At 44.3% G+C, this 23,137-nt stretch overlaps 1 protein-coding gene across 3 annotated transcripts; it reads right to left on the reverse strand.

Annotated features, from left to right (window-relative positions):
- Positions 1 to 827: 827 nt before the first annotated feature.
- LOC133107258 (cobalamin binding intrinsic factor-like) lies at positions 828 to 16,376 on the reverse strand. 3 transcript variants are annotated; one of them, XM_061216223.1, is made up of 5 exons: positions 6,644 to 6,655; positions 5,511 to 5,654; positions 4,296 to 4,422; positions 2,132 to 2,268; positions 828 to 913 (listed from the first exon to the last, which is right to left on the reverse strand). In XM_061216223.1, exons 2-5 carry the CDS (start codon positions 5,575 to 5,577, stop codon positions 852 to 854), a joined length of 393 nt encoding a protein of 130 aa, XP_061072207.1. In that variant the 5' UTR covers positions 5,578 to 5,654; positions 6,644 to 6,655; the 3' UTR covers positions 828 to 851. The 3 variants fall into 3 exon arrangements, with proteins under 3 accessions (XP_061072207.1, XP_061072206.1, XP_061072205.1); XM_061216222.1 differs by lacking the exons at positions 828 to 913; positions 6,644 to 6,655 and adding exons at positions 1,617 to 1,769; positions 16,268 to 16,376; XM_061216221.1 differs by lacking the exon at positions 828 to 913 and adding an exon at positions 1,617 to 1,769.
- Positions 16,377 to 23,137: the final 6,761 nt, after the last annotated feature.

Consider the following 23,137-nt stretch of genomic DNA (forward strand, 5'->3'; position numbering starts at 1 on the left):
ATGTGGTGAAGTTCAGGAAGATGTGTTCATTGGGTTTGGGGATGTAGCAACCAACACCTGCAAAATGGGAAAAAAAACATCAGCCTATTTCCGCTGTAATCCAAAGTCTTGGACTTCACTCTGACACAAAGCCGGTAATGCACATGGTAGACTCGGTGAGAGTTAAGAGTCCGGTTCTGTGCTGGTGTGTGTTTCGCTGTCAAGAAACAAAAAAGATTAAAAAGGTAAGGAAGGCGTTCAGCTGGTGTTGTGTTCGCTGGCGCCTTCCTCAAAGGTTTTGGTTTTTCTTTTTTCTTTCTTTGGACTCGTGTGAGTCAGTGGTTGGGGGACGTTGTCCCGTTATGTATTTTGGTTTGCGTTTTGGTCCCGAGCTGCGTCTAGAGGTTTTATTTTAGTGCCTAGCCCTTTTCCCCGGCTAGGTTGTATTTTATTTTGGTCCACAGTCTTTTGGGGCACCTAAGTCAGTGGTGCGGTTCACCCTGTTTTAAAAGGGTTGATTTGTTTTCTTATAGCCGTTTTTTGGCTTTTCTCTTTCCTTCTATTGTTCAGTTTCTGTTGTGTATATCCCATTCCCGTTGTTCCCTGGGATCTAGTGACGAACATGTTTGCGTGTTCGTTTTAGAGGGTTTTATCCTCGGTCGCATCTGGCTCTCCGCCCAGCCCCAACCTAACACACCGAGTAACGCAGGTGAGATTCATCACATTACACAGACACTTTTGTGTTTTTCATTCCATTTTATGTGAATTTTGTCATGTTTCCATCAAACACTGGGCCATTCACAAAGTCATAAACATGGCCCATGTGAATATTGCTTTGGTCTGTCTGTGCATAGACTCATCAGTGCATCGTATTAGTATGTGGTGAAGTTCAGGAAGATGTGTTCATTGGGTTTGGGGATGTAGCAACCAACACCTGCAAAATGGGAAAAAAAACATCAGCCTATTTCCGCTGTAATCCAAAGTCTTGGACTTCACTCTGACACAAAGCCGGTAATGCACATGGTAGACTCGGTGAGAGTTAAGAGTCCGGTTCTGTGCTGGTGTGTGTTTCGCTGTCAAGAAACAAAAAAGATTAAAAAGGTAAGGAAGGCGTTCAGCTGGTGTTGTGTTCGCTGGCGCCTTCCTCAAAGGTTTTGGTTTTTCTTTTTTCTTTCTTTGGACTCGTGTGAGTCAGTGGTTGGGGGACGTTGTCCCGTTATGTATTTTGGTTTGCGTTTTGGTCCCGAGCTGCGTCTAGAGGTTTTATTTTAGTGCCTAGCCCTTTTCCCCGGCTAGGTTGTATTTTATTTTGGTCCACAGTCTTTTGGGGCACCTAAGTCAGTGGTGCGGTTCACCCTGTTTTAAAAGGGTTGATTTGTTTTCTTATAGCCGTTTTTTGGCTTTTCTCTTTCCTTCTATTGTTCAGTTTCTGTTGTGTATATCCCATTCCCGTTGTTCCCTGGGATCTAGTGACGAACATGTTTGCGTGTTCGTTTTAGAGGGTTTTATCCTCGGTCGCATCTGGCTCTCCGCCCAGCCCCAACCTAACACACCGAGTAACGCAGGTGAGATTCATCACATTACACAGACACTTTTGTGTTTTTCATTCCATTTTATGTGAATTTTGTAATGTTTCCATCAAACACTGGGCCAGTCACAAAGTCATAAACATGGCCCATGTGAATATTGCTTTGGTCTGTCTGTGCATAGACTCATCAGTGCATCGTATTAGTATGTGGTGAAGTTCAGGAGGATGTGTTCATTGCGTTTGGGGATGTAGCAACCAACACCTGCAAAATGGGAAAAAAACATCAGCCTATTTCCGCTGTAATCCAAAGTCTTGGACTTCACTCTCGAAAATATTGCATTGCCGATCTAATCTGTGTGGGGGGGTGGGGGGGGTGGGTAGGTTCATATTTTCTATGTTGCCAGGTCATGTAGTGGAGGCAGAAACTGAACAGTAGGTACACTTTAGTGGTCAGAAAAGGTGAGCAATGCTGGGCTCAATGGCCTGTTCTCGCCATTATGTTATGTTATGCAATTCTCTATATGAATAAATACATTTATTGCCTTCAGTAAAGAAAGCTTGATTCTCCGTCCCCAGGTTACCGGAGACATGGAGGTGATTACACCACTGGTAGCCTTGACTTACCCACTTGAGCCACGGTTGAACTCCCATTCACATAGTCAACCCGGAGCTGCCAGTAGGTGCGGTCTTTCTCATTTCCTGCCAACCCGTTGACACTCACCAGGAAGGGGCTGTAGTCCAGGTTTTCTTTGGTGGTAAAACTGCAGAGGTAGAAGAAGATAAACTTCATTGAACCCTGTGGGGTAATACGTCCTCTGCATTTGACCCATCCTAGTCAATTCGGAGCAGTGGGCAGCCACAGTATAGCACCCAGGGGGCAATGTGGGGTTAAGGGCATTGTTCTAGGGCCCAACAGCTGTGCAGGCCCATAGCTACACTGGGGTTTTGGCCACTTGGTCCAGCAGAGGGAAAGGAGCCAAAAATGGGTCTGGTCTCATTGAGAGATGTTGCTCACTAGCTCACTATATGTCTTTCAGCCACCCATTTCAATGGACAGCAAGTCACTGGTACCAATTCAGTCATTAATTAAGTCAGTAATTTTTCCCCCCACAATAACTAATATTTGTTTTTTCTTTGTCTAATGACTACTCAAGCACCAATTTGTTATGTTATTTTGTCAAATTAGACAACATTCCTGACCATATAAGGGTCTTTGCCTCTATTTTGTTTACAGTACAGTGGCACTTTAAAACACTGTTTCACAGTACCATGAAAAGTCAACGGGTGACATCACAGTCGCTTTGTCCATATTTTTCTTCTACAGCGGGGGTCGGCAACCCTGGTCCTGGAGAGCCGCAGTGTGTGCTGGTTTTTGTTTTCGCCTTAATACCAGCAACTGATTCATACCCAAGAAACCAGGTGAGGCCAGTTAACTGAGTAATTCACTGCTTTAATTGATTAATTAAGTGCTGAGTAACAACAAAAGCTAGCACACCCCGTGGCTCTCCAGGAATCAGGGTTGCTGACCCCTGTTCTACAGCCTCTTGACTGCCTCTGTCGGGTAAAGTGCAGAGATTGCCTGCTTCCAACAGGGGGCAGCAACTCTGTTTTTATACTCAGGAAGAGTCTGGGTAACATTCTATCTTACAGCCTGTCAATTACCTTGTGTTCACACGTTCATGAATTGTAATTAACTAATGGAGTTGTTAACATGAATGAATGATGGACAAATACATCCATTAAACATGAGATTAACTTTTCATTACTTAATGCATTTGTTAACAACTAACTAATGTATTTGTACATGAATATTTATACATTAGCAAACCATATTATGAACTTATAATTTGTTTACCAATAACCAATACATTAACTGACTTTTTCATTCCAATATGAATTGGCTTTAACTAAGGTAGTTCTTAAAATGTATTAATGATGTACAAATACATTCAGAGCTGTACAGATTAATGTTTCATTACATTAGTGGCATTTGGCAGATGCTCTTATCCAGAGCGACGTACAATTGATTAGACTAAGCAGGAGACAGTCCTTCCCTGGAGCAATGCAGGGTTAAGGGCCTTGCTCAAGGGCCCAACGGCTGTGCGGATCTTATTGCGGCTACACCAGGATTAGAACCATCAACCTTGCGGGTCCCAGTCATGCACCTTAACCACTACGCTACATGTGCCACACTAGTAGTAGTTAGTTAACAACTACATTAGTTCATTATAAAGTGTGTCCTACCTAGTATTTACTGGCTACGTATTAAGTAACTGTCAACTGTATTTACATAGGTCTTACATATGACTTTGTTTCATAATACTTTCATAATACCACTGAAATCAAGGTAGTCGCCTAATAATTACGCAAGTAGTTGTGTACTTACCCAGTAAGTACTAGGTAATTAAGGGGCTGTAAAATAAAACATTACAGGAGACTGATGTATAAATTCTGTAGACCTGCTGTATGTACCTTGATAAATTGTCATACTAATATTGGAATGTTTTTGTTATTACTAAACGACTTCCCTTAAAGCCAATGACATTGATCACTGGTACCCATATGTAAATTTCATTCCTCTTGTATGCAGAATAATAAATCTTATTTTGTTGTACAATGTGTACACACCCATTTAGCAGCAGTACAAGCTGATATTATCATTATGCCTGATCAATTTAATTTCTTATCTTTCAGCAAATGCAAACATTTCACTTATAACATCATTTTTTTGTGGGATTAATTGATAAATAGGTGAGGTGTCAGGACATGAAAATAAATATAAAACTACTTGAAAGAGGAATTGTCCTTCTGTAGCTGCTTCATGGCTCCCAGTAGGACCCCCCCAGGAGCGACAGAGGTGGAGTAGGTATGATTGGTATGTCTGAAGCCATTAGCCACCGTCAGCATGATTGGGTCTGAATAAAAGAGAAAGAGTGAGCCCTGTATATCCCTCCTTGGAACCAGAGGGGCGTAAGTGCATAAGTGGCATTCTGACCGAATATGACTATATATCAAATGAGCTCTATCTAATGCCTGAAAAACACAGCTGAAATCATGATCAGTGTTGAATAAAACAAAACAACAAGATGACAGAAATATTGAGAAATGTTCGGAGCCAGAAGGGCGTAAGTTGGTGTCTTGCTCAGGGATACTTTGACACACCCAGGGCAGGGAATTGAACTGGCAACCTTCTGACTGCCAGACAACCCAGTGTCCTCCAACAGCTGGCTCACAGGAAATACTTGCTTACCAAGTCAAGGAATTTATCTTTTAAATAACTAACTGTATGCAACACAAGTGTATACAGTTATGAATATTCTGTAATGTTCTCGATTTTATCCAAAATAATAATCAATATGGCAATACACAATGATTGTTGGTGCCAGACAGGGTGGTTTGAGTATCTCAGAAACTGCTGAGCTCCAGGGATTTTCATGCAAAACAGTCTCTAGAGTTGGTCTCAGAAAACGGTGCAAAGAAACAAAAAACATCCAGTGAGCAGCAGTTCTGCGGGCAAAAATGCATTGGTAATGAGAGAGGTCAGAGGAGAAGGGCCAGACTAGTCGAAGCTGACAGGAAGTGGTATGCAGAAAAGCATCTCTGAACACACAACGCATCAAACCTCTAAGTGGATAGGCTACAGCAGCAGAAGATCAATAAGTGTATAAAATAAGTAATAAGTAAAATAATCTATACCTAATAAAGTACTCACTGAGTACATATGTCTATGTTATGCAGTATTAAATATATGACATCCCTTCTGAAAAAAAAAAAAAAAAAAAGGGTTGCACTATTTTAAAAACCTTTGAGTATAAACTTTAAGCTTGATATGCAAGTTCAGACCAGCTCTATACTCAACATGGTTTGACCAGTTCAAGCTAAGTTTTGAAGCAGCTGGTAGCTGGTAATTTCAAGCTGGTCTGAGCTGGATTTTACACCAGGGATGTGTTGTATTGCAGGCTACCGTCTATCAGATATTACTCTTTGTGTTGAGCTTCCTCACCTCTATTGCAGAGGGTCCCTGTGACCAGCAGCACCAGAACTGTGGAGAGAAGAGTAGTCGCAGCCATCCTGTCTTCAGCTTCTGAATGAAACTTCTTCTCACATCACTCATACTTATACCAGCTTATATGGACCTTTCCGCATTCTGTTGTGGATTAATAATAGGGAAGGTGAGAAACAGCCAATAAAAGAGCATATTTACTCCGCAACTGCCATGAGTAAATATTTCATAACCTAGGGAGGTTACAAATAACCTCCCTTGTTCCTCATTCCTTCATGTGTCCTGAATCATTCTTGGATGCAATCCATTTGCAGTGTGTCAGCACCATTCCACGGGGCTTAGCCAAGTGCGCAGTACACAGGAAGACTGATGGGCGGTGAATTGTAGTGAATTAGCCTGATAGATCTGGCCAGATCCTGTTCTGTTAACATGATAAAACACTCATATCTAGAAATACACAGCAACACCCCTTTGTAAGACAGCACCCTGTGTTCAGCAAGACACATTTTACATTCTGTCAGTCTACTTTTGTTAAGACTTGCAGATAAGGACCCAGGTGTAGACCAAATGCAATAGGCAAAAAAGATTTATTCTTTTCCTCAAGGGCAGACAAGTCAAAAGGCCAAACTTAGGAGTAAAAAATGTAAAGCACAAAAAGATCCAGGCAAACTTCCAAATGAGAATAAAAAAATCCAAACTCAGAAAATCACTTTAAACATCCATCCATCCATTATCTGAACCTGCTTATCCTGAACAGGGTCGCAGGGGGGCTGGAGCCTATTCCAGCATACATTAGGCAAAAGGCAGGAATACACCCTGGATGGATCGCCAGTCCATCGCAGGGCACACACACCATTTACTCACACACTCATACCTACAGGCAATTTAGACTCTCCAATCAGCCTAACCTGCATGTCTTTGGACTGTGGGAGGAAACCCACGCAGACATGGGGAGCACATGCAAACTCCACGCAGAGAGGCCCCGGCCGACGGGGATTCAAACCCAGGACCTCCTTGCTGTGAGGCGGCAGTGCTACCCACTGCACCATCCATGCTGCCCACTTTAAACAGAGAATCAAAAATATTCTGGCAGAGCACGAGCAGACAGAGCAAAAACCGGCAGAGTATCTCACCAGACGCTCAGGTACAATCTGACAGGGACTGAACTTAAGGGCTGAACTTAAATATCAGAGGGGAAACAATTCATTGGCAGAGAGAAAACAAGAGACAGGGAAAAATCAATCAGAACAACGAGCAGGCTAATGAACAGAGCAGGTGTGGCAGACAGAGGCAGGTGTGGGCAGGGAGTGGCACAAGGCAGGTGAGGGCGGGGTTCAGGACAAAAACAAAAGCACATGGCAATGCAAACAAAAACACAGGCAATTCTACGACAGTCCAGTAGGGCGGCCAGAGTCCATACAGAATACTAACAACTTTAATAAACAGTCCTCTCCAAAAGGTCAATTCCTGTGATGGGGAGAGACACAAAACATAAAAAGACATACGTTCAAGACAGTACAAAAACAACTACAACACTAAAGACTTGGCTGTAACAAGAGAAGAGGTTAGCATCAAGATGAACCAAATATTCATTAAAGTGGTATGTATGTACGTGCATGCAAGTGGGCGTGAGCAGGTTTGTCACTTCCTGTGGAACATTGGTGGACGTGAAGGGCACGACAGGGCGCGGCAGGCCCCGCCATCCAGCAGTGGCCCCCAAGCATCGGGCCCCCTGCGCACACCCCGGCCGGGTCCCGGGCCCCCCCCCCCCAGTCCCGACGGTTCTGGTGAATCAAGGCCTTGGAACCAGAGGGGCGTAAGTGCATAAGTGGCATTCTGACCGAATATGACTATATATCAAATGAGCTCTATCTAATGCCTGAAAAACACAGCTGAAATCATGATCAGTGTTGAATAAAACAAAACAACAAGATGACAGAAATATTGAGAAATGTTCGGAGCCAGAAGGGCGTAAGTTGGTGTCTTGCTCAGGGATACTTTGACACACCCAGGGCAGGGAATTGAACTGGCAACCTTCTGACTGCCAGACAACCCAGTGTCCTCCAACAGCTGGCTCACAGGAAATACTTGCTTACCAAGTCAAGGAATTTATCTTTTAAATAACTAACTGTATGCAACACAAGTGTATACAGTTATGAATATTCTGTAATGTTCTCGATTTTATCCAAAATAATAATCAATATGGCAATACACAATGATTGTTGGTGCCAGACAGGGTGGTTTGAGTATCTCAGAAACTGCTGAGCTCCAGGGATTTTCATGCAAAACAGTCTGTAGAGTTGGTCTCAGAAAATGGTGCAAAGAAACAAAAAACATCCAGTGAGCAGCAGTTCTGCGGGCAAAAATGCATTGGTAATGAGAGAGGTCAGAGGAGAAGGGCCAGACTAGTCGAAGCTGACAGGAAGTGGTATGCAGAAAAGCATCTCTGAACACACAACGCATCAAACCTCTAAGTGGATAGGCTACAGCAGCAGAAGATCAATAAGTGTATAAAATAAGTAATAAGTAAAATAATCTATACCTAATAAAGTACTCACTGAGTACATATGTCAATGTTATGCAGTATTAAATATATGACATCCCTTCTGAAAAAAAAGAAAAAAAAAGGGTTGCACTATTTTAAAAACCTTTGAGTATAAACTTTAAGCTTGATATGCAAGTTCAGACCAGCTCTATACTCAACATGGTTTGACCAGTTCAAGCTAAGTTTTGAAGCAGCTGGTAGCTGGTAATTTCAAGCTGGTCTGAGCTGGATTTTACACCAGGGATGTGTTGTATTGCAGGCTACCGTCTATCAGATATTACTCTTTGTGTTGAGCTTCCTCACCTCTATTGCAGAGGGTCCCTGTGACCAGCAGCACCAGAACTGTGAAGAGAAGAGTAGTCGCAGCCATCCTGTCTTCAGCTTCTGAATGAAACTTCTTCTCACATCACTCATACTTCCATCCATCCAACCATCCATTATCTGAACCCGCTTATCCTGATCAGGGTCGCAGGGGGGCTGGAGCCTATCCCTGCATACATTGGGCGAAAGGCAGGAATGCACCCTGGACAGGTCGCCAGTCCATCGCAGGGCACACACACAATTCACTCACACACTCATACACTCATACACTCATACCTACGGGCAATTTAGACTCTCCAATCAGCCTAACCTGCATGTCTTTGGACTGTGGGAGGAAACCAGAGTACCCGGAGGAAACCCCCGCAGACACGGGGAGAACATGCAAACTCCGCACAGAGAGGCCCCGGCTGACGGGGATTCGAACCCAGGACCTCCTTGCTGTGAGGCAGCAGTGCTACCCACTGCACCATCCGTGCCGCCACTCACTCATACTTATACCAGCTTATATGGACCTTTCCACATTCTGTTGTGGATTAATAATAGGGAAGGTGAGAAACAGCCAATAAAAGAGCATATTTACTCCGCAACTGCCTTGAGTAAATATTTCATAACCTAGGGAGGTTACAAATAACCTCCCTGTTCCTCATTCCTTCATGTGTCCTGAATCATTCTTGGATGCAATCCATTTGCAGTGTGTCAGCACCATTCCACGGGGCTTAGCCAAGTGCGCAGTACACAGGAAGACTGATGGGCGGTGAATTGTAGTGAATTAGCCTGATAGATCTGGCCAGATCCTGTTCTGTTAACATGATAAAACACTCATATCTAGAAATACACAGCAACACCCCTTTGTAAGACAGCACCCTGTGTTCAGCAAGACACATTTTACATTCTGTCAGTCTACTTTTGTTAAGACTTGCAGATAAGGACCCAGGTGTAGACCAAATGCAATAGGCAAAAAAGATTTATTCTTTTCCTCAAGGGCAGACAAGTCAAAAGGCCAAACTTAGGAGTCAAAAATGTAAAGCACAAAAAGATCCAGGCAAACTTCCAAATGAGAATAAAAAAATCCAAACTCAGAAAATCACTTTAAACATCCATCCATCCATTATCTGAACCTGCTTATCCTGAACAGGGTCGCAGGGGGGCTGGAGCCTATTCCAGCATACATTGGGCAAAAGGCAGGAATACACCCTGGATGGATCGCCAGTCCATCGCAGGGCACACACACCATTCACTCACACACTCATACCTACAGGCAATTTAGACTCTCCAATCAGCCTAACCTGCATGTCTTTGGACTGTGGGAGGAAACCCACACAGACACGGGGAGAACATGCAAACTCCACACAGAGAGGCCCCAGCCGACGGGGATTCAAACCCAGGACCTCCTTGCTGTGAGGCGGCAGTGCTACCCACTGCACCATCCGTGCCGCCCACTTTAAACAGAGAATCAAAAATATTCTGGCAGAGCACGAGCAGACAGAGCAAAAACCGGCAGAGTATCTCACCAGACTCTCAGGTACAATCTGACAGGGACTGAACTTAAGGGCTGAACTTAAATATCAGAGGGGAAACAATTCATTGGCAGAGAGAAAACAAGAGACAGGGAAAAATCAATCAGAACAACGAGCAGGCTAATGAACAGAGCAGGTGTGGCAGACAGAGGCAGGTGTGGGCAGGGAGTGGCACAAGGCAGGTGAGGGCGGGGTTCAGGACAAAAACAAAAGCACATGGCAATGCAAACAAAAACACAGGCAATTCTACGACAGTCCAGTAGGGCGGCCAGAGTCCATACAGAATACTAACAACTTTAATAAACAGTCCTCTCCAAAAGGTCAATTCCTGTGATGGGGAGAGACACAAAACATAACAAGACATACATTCAAGACAGTACAAAAACAACTACAACACTAAAGACTTGGCTGTAACAAGAGAAGAGGTTAGCATCAAGATGAACCAAATATTCATTAAAGTGGTATGTATGTACGCGCATGCAAGTGGGCGTGAGCAGGTTTGTCACTTCCTGTGGAACGTTGGTGGACGCGAAGGGCACGACAGGGCGCGGCAGGCCCCGCCATCCAGTGGCCCCCAAGCATCGGGCCCCCTGCGCACACCCCGGCCGGGTCCCGGGCCCCCCCCCCCCCCAGTCCCGACGGTTCTGGTGGCCCGGGATGGAGAAGGATGTCCGTGAGTTTGTCGCATGTCCTGTCTGCGCGCGCAGCAAGGGCTCCCACCGCCCACCTTCAGGGCAGCTACGTCCGCGACCTATTCCTAGGCGTCCCTGGAGCCACATCGCATTGGATTTTATCACAGGATTGCCACCCTCAGGGGGTAAAACGGTCATTTTAGTGGTAGTTGATCGTTTTTCCAAGGCGGCTCATTTTGTGGCGCTACCTAAACTACCCTTGGCAGTGGAGACCGCACGGTTGGTGGTTGACCACGTGTTCAGACTTCACGGGCTGCCTCAGGACGTGGTGTCTGATCGTGGACCTCAGTTCGCTTCCCGGTTCTGGCGGGCGTTCTGTTCCCTGTTGGGCACCTCGGTGAGCCTTTCATCTGGCTTCCACCCAGAGACCAATGGGCAGACGGAACGCACCTACCAAACGCTGGAGAACACACTCTGGTGCCTGGCTATTGACAACCCCACTTCGTGGAGCCACCAACTCACGTGGGCAGAGTCCGCCCATAACACACTACAGAATGCATCCACGGGGCTCTCGCCATTCGAGGTGCAGTTTGGATATCCTCCGCCATTGTTCCCGGACCTGGAGAAAGGGGGTGAAGTGCCCTCTGCTGAGGCCTTTGTTCGGCGATGCCGGGCCACTTGGCGGAGGGTGCTCTTTTGAGGGCTACTGCCAACCAGAAGAGGCTGGCCGACAGGCGCCGTCAGTCGGCGCCCTGCTATAGGGTGGGGCAACGGGTCTGGTTGTCCACGCATGATTTGCCCTTGCGGGTTGAGTCGCATAAGCTCGCCCCTCGATACGTGGGGCCGTTTAAAATCATTAGAAAAATCAACCCCGTCACGGTGCGTCTCCAGCTGCCCCACTCCATGAGAATTCACCCCACGTTCCACGTTTCCCGCCTTAAACCCGTATTGACAAGCGTATTGGCCCCTGCGGAAGTTCCTCCATCACCCCCACGATTAATTGACGGGGGCCCAGTCTACACCGTGCGGCGCATCCTGGCGGAGCGCCGCGTAGGCAGAGGTAAACAATACCTGATAGACTGGGAGGGGTTCGGCCCGGAAGAACGCTGTTGGGTCCCCTCGAGGGACATTCTGGACCCAGAACTAATTTACGAGTTTCGCAGGTGGGGGGCTGAAGGATCGCCTGGGGTCGATCCTTAGTAGGGGGGTCCTGTCATGGTGAGGTAGCACCTATGGTGTCCACCAGAGGGCTGGTGCTCATTGGCTTCACCTGCTTGCCATTATTGGCAGAGGATTTTTCCCCCTCCTAAAGAGTATTTAAGGCCAGTGCTGGCAGTCTACCAATGCTTTTGTGTTAACTGTGCGCTCTGACACAAAGCCGGTAATGCACATGGTAGACTCGGTGAGAGTTAAGAGTCCGGTACTGTGCTGGTGTGTGTTTCGCTGTCAAGAAACAAAAAAGATTAAAAAGGTAAGGAAGGCGTTCAGCTGGTGTTGCGTTCGCTGGCGCCTTCCTCAAAGGTTTTGGTTTTTCTTTTTTCTTTCTTTGGACTCGTGTGAGTCAGTGGTTGGGGGACGTTGTCCCGTTATGTATTTTGGTTTGCGTTTTGGTCCCGAGTTGCGTCTAGAGGTATTATTTGACAGTCTTTTGGGGCACCTAAGTCAGTGGTGCGGTTCGCCCTGTTTTAAAAGGGTTGATTTGTTTTCTTATAGCCGTTTTTTGGCTTTTCTCTTTCCTTCTATTGTTCAGTTTCTGTTGTGTATATCCCATTCCCGTTGTTCCCTGGGATCTAGTGACGAACATGTTTGCGTGTTCGTTTTAGAGGGTTTTATCCTCGGTCGCATCTGGCTCTCCGCCCAGCCACAACCTAACACACCGAGTAACGCAGGTGAGATTCATCACATTAAACAGACACTTTTGTCTTTTTCATTCCATTTTATCTGAATTTTGTAATGTTTCCATGAAACACTGGGCCATTCACAAAGTCATAAACATGGCCCATGTGAATATTGCTGTGCATAGACTCATCAGTGCATCGTATTAGTATGTGGTGAAGTTCAGGAAGATGTGTTCATTGGGTTTGGGGATGTAGCAGTCAACACCTGCAAAATGGGAAAAAAATGGGGGGGGGGTAGGTTCATATTTTCTATGTTGCCAGGTCATGTAGTGGAGGCAGAAACTGAACAGTAGGTACACTTTAGTGGTCAGAAAAGGTGAGCAATGCTGGGCTGAATGGCCCGTTCTCGCCATTATGTTATGTTATGCAATTCTCTATATGAATAAATACATTTATTGCCTTCAGTAAAGAAAGCTTGATTCTCCGTCCCCAGGTTACCGGAGACATGGAGGTGATTACACCACTGGTAGCCTTGACGTACCCACTTGAGCCTCGGTTGAACTCCCATTCACATAGTCAACCCGGAGCTGCCAGGAGGTGCGGTCGCCTTTCTTTCCTACCACCCCGTTCACACTCACCAGGAAGGGGCCGTAGTCCGAGTTTTCTTCGGTGGTAAAACTGCAGAGGTAGAAGAAGATATACTTCATTGAACCCTGTGGGGTAATGCGTCCTCTGCATTTGACCCATCCTAGTCAATTCGGAGCAGTGGGCAGCCACAGTATAGCACCCAGGGGACAATGTGGGGTTAAGGGCATTGTTCTAGGGCCCAACAGCTGTGCAGGCCCATAGCTACACTGGGGTTTTGGCCACTTGGTCCAGCAGAGGGAAAGGAGCCAAAAATGGGTCTGGTCTCATTGAGAGATGTTGCTCACTAGCTCACTATATGTCTTTCAGCCACCCATTTCAATGGACAGTAAGTCACTGGTACCAATTCAGTCATTAATTAAGTCAGTAATTTTTTCCCCCACAATAACTAATGACTACTCAAGCACCAATTTGTTATGTTATTTTGTCAAATTAGACAACATTCCTGACCATATAAGGGTCTTTGCCTCTATTTTGTTTACAGTACAGTGGCACTTTAAAACACTGTTTCACAGTACCATGAAAAGTCAACAGGTGACATCACAGTCGCTTTGTCCATATTTTTCTTCTACAGCGGGGGTCGGCAACCCTGGTCCTGGAGAGCCGCAGTGTGTGCTGGTTTTTGTTTTCGCCTTAATACCAGCAACTGATTCATACCCAAGAAACCAGGTGAGGCCAGTTAACTGAGTAATTCACTGCTTTAATTGATTAATTAAGTGCTGAGTAACAACAAAAGCTAGCACACCCCGTGGCTCTCCAGGAATCAGGGTTGCTGACCCCTGTTCTACAGCCTCTTGACTGCCTCTGTCGGGTAAAGTGCAGAGATTGCCTGCTTCCAACAGGGGGCAGCAACTCTGTTTTTATACTCAGGAAGAGTCTGGGTAACATTCTATCTTACAGCCTGTCAATTACCTTGTGTTCACACGTTCATGAATTGTAATTAACTAATGGAGTTGTTAACATGAATGAATGATGGACAAATACATCCATTAAACATGAGATTAACTTTTCATTACTTAATGCATTTGTTAACAACTAACTAATGTATTTGTACATGAATATTTATACATTAGCAAACCATATTATGAACTTATAATTTGTTTACCAATAACCAATACATTAACTGACTTTTTCATTCCAATATGAATTGGCTTTAACTAAGGTAGTTCTTAAAATGTATTAATGATGTACAAATACATTCAGAGCTGTACAGATTAATGTTTCATTACATTAGTGGCATTTGGCAGATGCTCTTATCCAGAGCGACGTACAATTGATTAGACTAAGCAGGAGACAGTCCTTCCCTGGAGCAATGCAGGGTTAAGGGCCTTGCTCAAGGGCCCAACGGCTGTGCGGATCTTATTGCGGCTACACCAGGATTAGAACCATCAACCTTGCGGGTCCCAGTCATGCACCTTAACCACTACGCTACATGTGCCACACTAGTAGTAGTTAGTTAACAACTACATTAGTTCATTATAAAGTGTGTCCTACCTAGTATTTACTGGCTACGTATTAAGTAACTGTCAACTGTATTTACATAGGTCTTACATATGACTTTGTTTCATAATACTTTCATAATACCACTGAAATCAAGGTAGTCGCCTAATAATTACGCAAGTAGTTGTGTACTTACCCAGTAAGTACTAGGTAATTAAGGGGCTGTAAAATAAAACATTACAGGAGACTGATGTATAAATTCTGTAGACCTGCTGTATGTACCTTGATAAATTGTCATACTAATATTGGAATGTTTTTGTTATTACTAAACGACTTCCCTTAAAGCCAATGACATTGATCACTGGTACCCATATGTAAATTTCATTCCTCTTGTATGCAGAATAATAAATCTTATTTTGTTGTACAATGTGTACACACCCATTTAGCAGCAGTACAAGCTGATATTATCATTATGCCTGATCAATTTAATTTCTTATCTTTCAGCAAATGCAAACATTTCACTTATAACATCATTTTTTTGTGGGATTAATTGATAAATAGGTGAGGTGTCAGGACATGAAAATAAATATAAAACTACTTGAAAGAGGAATTGTCCTTCTGTAGCTGCTTCATGGCTCCCAGTAGGACCCCCCCAGGAGCGACAGAGGTGGAGTAGGTATGATTGGTATGTCTGAAGCCATTAGCCACCGTCAGCATGATTGGGTCTGAATAAAAGAGAAAGAGTGAGCCCTGTATATCCCTCCTTGGAACCAGAGGGGCGTAAGTGCATAAGTGGCATTCTGACCGAATATGACTATATATCAAATGAGCTCTATCTAATGCCTGAAAAACACAGCTGAAATCATGATCAGTGTTGAATAAAACAAAACAACAAGATGACAGAAATATTGAGAAATGTTCGGAGCCAGAAGGGCGTAAGTTGGTGTCTTGCTCAGGGATACTTTGACACACCCAGGGCAGGGAATTGAACTGGCAACCTTCTGACTGCCAGACAACCCAGTGTCCTCCAACAGCTGGCTCACAGGAAATACTTGCTTACCAAGTCAAGGAATTTATCTTTTAAATAACTAACTGTATGCAACACAAGTGTATACAGTTATGAATATTCTGTAATGTTCTGGATTTCATCCAAAATAATAATCAATATGGCAATACACAATGATTGTTGGTGCCAGACAGGGTGGTTTGAGTATCTCAGAAACTGCTGAGCTCCAGGGATTTTCATGCAAAACAGTCTGTAGAGTTGGTCTCAGAAAATGGTGCAAAGAAACAAAAAACATCCAGTGAGCAGCAGTTCTGCGGGCAAAAATGCATTGGTAATGAGAGAGGTCAGAGGAGAAGGGCCAGACTAGTCGAAGCTGACAGGAAGTGGTATGCAGAAAAGCATCTCTGAACACAAAACGCATCAATCCTCTAAGTGGATAGGCTACAGCAGCAGAAGATCAATAAGTGTATAAAATAAGTAATAAGTGAAATAATCTATACCTAATAAAGTACTCACTGAGTACATATGTCTATGTTATGCAGTATTAAATATATGACATCCCTTCTGAAAAAAAAGAAAAAAAAAGGGTTGCACTATTTTAAAAACCTTTGAGTATAAACTTTAAGCTTGATATTTGATATGCAAGTTCAGACCAGCTCTATACTCAACATGGTTTGACCAGTTCAAGCTAAGTTTTGAAGCAGCTGGTAGCTGGTAATTTCAAGCTGGTCTGAGCTGGATTTTACACCAGGGATGTGTTGTATTGCAGGCTACCGTCTATCAGATATTACTCTTTGTGTTGAGCTTCCTCACCTCTATTGCAGAGGGTCCCTGTGACCAGCAGCACCAGAACTGTGGAGAGAAGAGTAGTCGCAGCCATCCTGTCTTCAGCTTCTGAATGAAACTTCTTCTCACATCACTCATACTTCCATCCATCCATCCATCCATTATCTGAACCCGCTTATCCTGATCAGGGTCGCAGGGGGGCTGGAGCCTATCCCAGCATACATTGGGCGAAAGGCAGGAATACACCCTGGACAGGTCACCAGTCCATCGCAGGGCACACACACCATTCACTCACACACTCATACACTCATACACTCATACCCTCATAACCTCATAACCTCATAACCTCATAACCTCATAACCTCATACCCTCATAACCTCATACCCTCATAACCTCATACCCTCATAACCTCATAACCTCATAACCTCATACCCTCATAACCTCATAACCTCATACACTCATACCCTCATAACCTCATACCTACGGGCAATTTAGACTCTCCAATCAGCCTAACCTGCATGTCTTTGGACTGTGGGAGGAAACCCACGCAGACACGGGGAGAACATGCAAACTCCTCACAGAGAGGCCCCGGCCGACGGGGATTCGAACCCAGGACCTCCTTGCTGTGAGGCAGCAGTGCTACCCACTGCACCATCCGTGCTGCCACTCACTCATACTTATACGAGCTTATATGCACCTTTCCGCATTCTGCTGTGGATTAATAATAGGGAAGGTGAGAAACAGCCAATAAAAGAGCATATTTACTCCGCAACTGCCATGAGTAAATATTTCATAACCTAGGGAGGTTACAAATAACCTCCCTTGTTCCTCATTCCTTCATGTGTCCTGAATCATTCTTGGATGCAATCCATTTGCAGTGTGTCAGCACCATTCCACGGGGCTTAGCCAAGTGCGCAGTACACAGGAAGACTGATGGGCGGTGAATTGTAGTGAATTAGCCTGATAGATCTGGCCAGATCCTGTTCTGTTAACATGATAAAACACTCATATCTAGAAATACACAGCAACACCCCTTTGTAAGACAGCACCCTGTGTTCAGCAAGACACATTTTACATTCTGTCAGTCTACTTTTGTTAAGACTTGCAGATAAGGACCCAGGTGTAGACCAAATGCAATAGGCAAAAAAGATTTATTCTTTTCCTCAAGGGCAGACAAGTCAAAAGGCCAAACTTAGGAGTCAAAAATGTAAAGCACAAAAAGATCCAGGCAAACTTCCAAATGAGAATAAAAAAATCCAAACTCAGAAAATCACTTTAAACATCCATCCATCCATTATCTGAACCTGCTTATCCTGAACAGGGTCGCAGGGGGGCTGGAGCCTATTCCAGCATACATTGGGCAAAAGGCAGGAATACACCCTGGATGGATCGCCAGTCCATCGCAGGGCACACACACCATTCACTCACACACTCATACCTACAGGCAATTTAGACTCTCCAATCAGCCTAACCTGCATGTCTTTGGACTGTGGGAGGAAACCCACGCAGACACGGGGAGAACATGCAAACTCCACACAGAGAGGCCCCGGCCGACGGGGATTCAAACCCAGGACCTCCTTGCTGTGAGGCGGCAGTGCTACCCACTGCAACATCCGTGCTGCCCACTTTAAACAGAATCAAAAATATTCTGGCAGAGCACGAGCAGACAGAGCAAAAACCGGCAGAGTATCTCACCAGACACTCAGGTACAATCTGACAGGGACTGAACTTAAGGGCTGAACTTAAATATCAGAGGGGAAACAATTCATTGGCAGAGAGAAAACAAGAGACAGGGAAAAATCAATCAGAACAACGAGCAGGCTAATGAACAGAGCAGGTGTGGCAGACAGAGGCAGGTGTGGGCAGGGAGTGGCACAAGGCAGGTGAGGGCGGGGTTCTGGACAAAAACAAAAGCACATGGCAATGCAAACAAAAACACAGGCAATTCTACGACAGTCCAGTAGGGCGGCCAGAGTCCATACAGAATACTAACAACTTTAATAAACAGTCCTCTCCAAAAGGTCAATTCCTGTGATGGGGAGAGACACAAAACATAACAAGACATACATTCAAGACAGTACAAAAACAACTACAACACTAAAGACTTGGCTGTAACAAGAGAAGAGGTTAGCATCAAGATGAACCAAATATTCATTAAAGTGGTATGTATGTACGCGCATGCAAGTGGACGTGAGCAGGTTTGTCACTTCCTGTTGAACGTTGGTGGACGTAAAGGGCACGACAGGGCGCGGCAGGCCCCGCCATCCAGTGGCCCCCAAGCATCGGGCCCCCTGCGCACACCCCGGCCAGGCATTTAAGGCCAGTGCTGGCAGTCTACCAATGCTTTTGTGTTAACTGTGCGCTCTGACACAAAGCCGGTAATGCACATGGTAGACTTGGTGAGAGTTAAGAGTCCGGTACTGTGCTGGTGTGCATTTCGCTGTCAAGAAACAAAAAAGATTAAAAAGGTAAGGAAGGCGTTCAGCTGGTGTTGTGTTCGCTGGCACCTTCCTCAAAGGTTTAGGTTTTTCTTTTTTCTTTCTTTGGACTCGTGTGAGTCAGTGGTTGGGGGACGTTGTCCCCTGTTATGTATTTTGGTTTGCGTTTTGGTCCCGAGCTGCGTCTAGAGGTTTTATTTTAGTGCCTAGCCTTTTTCCCCAGCGAGGTTGTATTTTATTTTGGTCCACAGTCTTTTGGGGCACCTAAGTCAGTGGTGCGCTTCGCCCTGTTTTAAAAGGGTTGATTTGTTTTCTTATAGCCGTTTTTTGGCTTTTCTCTTTCCTTCTATTGTTCAATTTCTGTTGTGTATATCTCATTCCCGTTGTTCCCTGGGATCTAGTGACGAACATGTTTGCGTGTTCGTTTTAGAGGGTTTTATCCTCGGTCGCATCTGGCTCTCCACCCAGCCCCAACCTAACACACCGAGTAACGCAGGTGAGATTCATCACATTACACAGACACTTTTGTGTTTTTCATTCCATTTTATGTGAATTTTGTCATGTTTCCATCAAACACTGGGCCATTCACAAAGTCATAAACATGGCCCATGTGAATATTGCTTTGGTCTGTCTGTGCATAGACTCATCAGTGCATCGTATTAGTATGTGGTGAAGTTCAGGAAGATGTGTTCATTGCGTTTGGGGATGTAACAACCAACACCTGCAAAATGGGAAAAAAAACATCAACCTATTTCCGCTGTAATCCAAAGTCTTGGACTTCACTCTGACACAAAGCCGGTAATGCACATGGTAGACTCGTTGAGAGTTAAGAGTCCGGTTCTGTGCTGGTGTCTGTTTTGCTGTCAAGAAACAAAAAAGATTAAAAAGGTAAGGAAGGCGTTCAGCTGGTGTTGTGTTCGCTGGCACCTTCCTCAAAGGTTTTGGTTTTTCTTTTTTCTTTCTTTGGACTCGTGTGAGTCAGTGGTTGGGGGACGTTGTCCCGTTATGTATTTTGGTTTGCGTTTTGGTCCCAAGCTGCGTCTAGAGGTTTTATTTTAGTGCCTAGCCTTTTTCCCCAGCTCGGTTGTATTTTATTTTGGTCCACAGTCTTTTGGGGCACCTAAGTCAGTGGTGCGGTTCGCCCTGTTTTAAAAGGGTTGATTTGTTTTCTTATAGCCGTTTTTTGGCTTTTCTCTTTCCTTCTATTGTTCAGTTTCGGTTGTGTATATCCCATTCCCGTTGTTCCCTGGGATCTAGTGACGAACATGTTTGCGTGTTCGTTTTAGAGGGTTTTATCCTCGGTCGCATCTGGCTCTCCGCCCAGCCCCAACCTAACACACCGAGTAACGCAGGTGAGATTCATGACATTACACAGACACTTTTGTGTTTTTCATTCCATTTTATGTGAATTTTGTCATGTTTCCATCAAACACTGGGCCATTCACAAAGTCATAAACATGGCCCATGTGAATATTGCTGTGCATAGACTCATCAGTGCATCGTATTAGTATGTGGTGAAGTTCAGGAAGATGTGTTCACTGGGTTTGGGGATGTAGCAGCCAACACCTGCAAAATGGGAAAAAAAACATCAGCCTATTTCCGCTGTAATCCAAAGTCTTGGACTTCACTCTAGAAAATATTGCATTGCCGATCTAATCTATTGTGTGTGTGGGGGGGGGGGGGGGGTGGGGTGGGTGGGTAGGTTCATATTTTCTATGTTGCCAGGTCATGTAGTGGAGGCAGAAACTGAACAGTAGGTACACTTTAGTGGTCAGAAAATGTGAGCAATGCTGGGCTGAATGGCCTCGCCATTATGTTATGTTATGCAATTCTCTATATGAATAAATACATTTATTGCCTTCAGTAAAGAAAGCTTGATTCTCCGTTCCCAGGTTACCGGAGACATGGAGGTGATTACACCACTGGTAGCCTTGACGTACCCACTTGAGCCACGGTTGAACTCCCATTCACATAGTCAACCCGGAGCTGCCAGGAGGTGCGGTCGCCTTTCTTTCCTGCCACCCCGTTCACACTCACCAGGAAGGAGCCGTAGTCCGGGTTTTCTTTGGTGGTAAAACTGCAGAGGTAGAAGAAGATATACTTCATTGAACCCTGTGGGGTAATGTGTCCTCTGCATTTGACCCATCCTAGTCAATTCGGAGCAGTGGACAGCCACAGTATAGCACCCAGGGGACAATGTGGGGTTAAGGGCATTGTTCTAGGGCCCAACAGCTGTGCAGGCCCATAGCTACACTGGGGTTTTGGCCACTTGGTCCAGCAGAGGGAAAGGAGCCAAAAATGGGTCTGGTCTCATTGAGAGATGTTGCTCACTAGCTCACTATATGTCTTTCAGCCACCCATTTCAATGGACAGTAAGTCACTGGTACCAATTCAGTCATTAATTAAGTCAGTAATTTTTTTCCCCCACAATAACTAATATTAGTTTTTTCTTTGTCTAATGACTACTCAAGCACCAATTTGTTATGTTATTTTGTCAAATTAGACAACATTCCTGACCATATAAGGGTCTTTGCCTCTATTTTGTTTACAGTACGGTGGGACTTTAAAACACTGTTTCACTGCACCATGAAAAGTTAGGTGCTGTGACATCATAGTCGCTTTGTCCATATTTTTCTTCTACAGCGGGGGTCGGCAACCCTGGTCCTGGAGAGCCGCAGTGTGTGCTGGTTTTTGTTTTCGCCTTAATACCAGCAACTGATTCATACCCAAGAAACCAGGTGAGGCCAGTTAACTGAGTAATTCACTGCTTTAATTGATTAATTAAGTGCTGAGTAACAACAAAAGCTAGCACACCCCGTGGCTCTCCAGGAATCAGGGTTGCTGACCCCTGTTCTACAGCCTCTGGACTGCCTCTGTCGGGTAAAGTGCAGAGATTGCCTGCTTCCAACAGGCGGCAGCAACTCTGTTTTTATACTCAGGAAGAGTCTGGGTAACATTCTATCTTACAGCCTGTCAATTACCTTGTGGTCACAGGTTCATGAATTGTAATTAACTAATGGAGTTGTTAACATGAATGAATGATGGACAAATACATCCATTAAACATGAGATTAACTTTTCATTACTTAATGCATTTGTTAACAACTAACTAATGTATTTGTACATGAATATTTATACATTAGCAAACCATATTATGAATTTATAATTAGTTTACCAATAACCAATACATTAACTGACTTTTTCATTTCAATATGAATTGGCTTTAACTAAGGTAGTTCTTAAAATGTATTAATGATGTACAAATACATTCAGAGCTGTACAGATTAATGTTTCATTACATTAGTGGCATTTGGCAGATGCTCTTATCCAGAGGTACAATTGATTAGACTAAGCAGGAGACAATCCTTCCCTGGAGCAATGCAGGGTTAAGGGCCTTGCTCAAGGGCCCAACGGCTGTGCGGATCTTATTGCGGCTACACCAGGATTAGAACCATCAACCTTGCGGGTCCCAGTCATGCACCTTAACCACTACGCTACATGTGCCACACTAGTAGTAGCTAGTTAACATCTACATTAGTTCATTATAAAGTGTGTCCTACCTAGTATTTACTGGCTACGTATTAAGTAACTGTCAACTGTATTTACATAGGTCTTCCATATGACTTTGTTTCATAATACTTTCATAATACCACTGAAATCAAGGTAGTCGCCTAATAATTACGCAAGTAGTTGTGTACTTACCCAGTAAGTACTAGGTAATTAAGGGGCTGTAAAATAAAACATTACAGGAGACTGATGTATAAATTCTGTAGACCTGCTGTATGTACCTTGATAAATTGTCATACTAATATTGGAATGTTTTTGTTATTACTAAACGACTTCCCTTAAAGCCAATGACATTGATCACTGGTACCCATATGTAAATTTCATTCCTCTTGTATGCAGAATAATAAATCTTTATTTTGTTGTACAATGTGTACACACCCATTTAGCAGCAGTACAAGCTGATATTATCATTATGCCTAATCAATTTAATTTCTTATCTTTCAGCAAATGCAAACATTTCACTTATAACATCATTTTTTTGTGGGATTAATTGATAAATAGGTGAGGTGTCAGGACATGAAAATAAATATAAAACTACTTGAAAGAGGAATCGTCCTTCTGTAGCTTCTTCATGGCTCCCAGTAGGACCCCGTTGTAAGCGACAGAGGTGGAGTAGGTATGTCTGGTCTGCGTTAAGCCATTAGCCACCGTCAGCATGATTGGGTCTGAATAAAAGAGAAAGAGCCCTGTATAAACCACAGACACCTGACTACACCAGACTACTGACACCTGTATAAAAGAGTGAGCCCTGTATATCAAGGCCTTGGAACCAGAGGGGCGTAAGTGCATAAGTGGCATTCTGACCGAATATGACTATATATCAAATGAGCTCTATCTAATGCCTGAAAAACACAGCTGAAATCATGATCAGTGTTGAATAAAACAAAACAAC

Source organism: Conger conger, chromosome 13 (genome assembly GCF_963514075.1).
Source record: "Conger conger chromosome 13, fConCon1.1, whole genome shotgun sequence".
Classification (NCBI taxonomy): domain Eukaryota; kingdom Metazoa; phylum Chordata; class Actinopteri; order Anguilliformes; family Congridae; genus Conger; species Conger conger.

What these genes read in the sequence shown, in the direction of transcription:
- LOC133107258 (XM_061216223.1), bottom strand. Translation starts at nt 5,577, where the DNA reads ATGGCTGCGACTACTCTTCTCTCCACAGTTCTGGTGCTGCTGGTCACA. An exon ending in AGGGACCCTCTGCAATAGAG is followed by an intron (nt 4,423 to 5,510) that starts GTGAGGAAGCTC and finishes TCTTTTATTCAG; the next exon opens with ACCCAATCATGCTGACGGTG. An exon ending in AAGGACAATTCCTCTTTCAA is followed by an intron (nt 2,269 to 4,295) that starts GTAGTTTTATAT and finishes CTACCTCTGCAG; the next exon opens with TTTTACCACCAAAGAAAACC.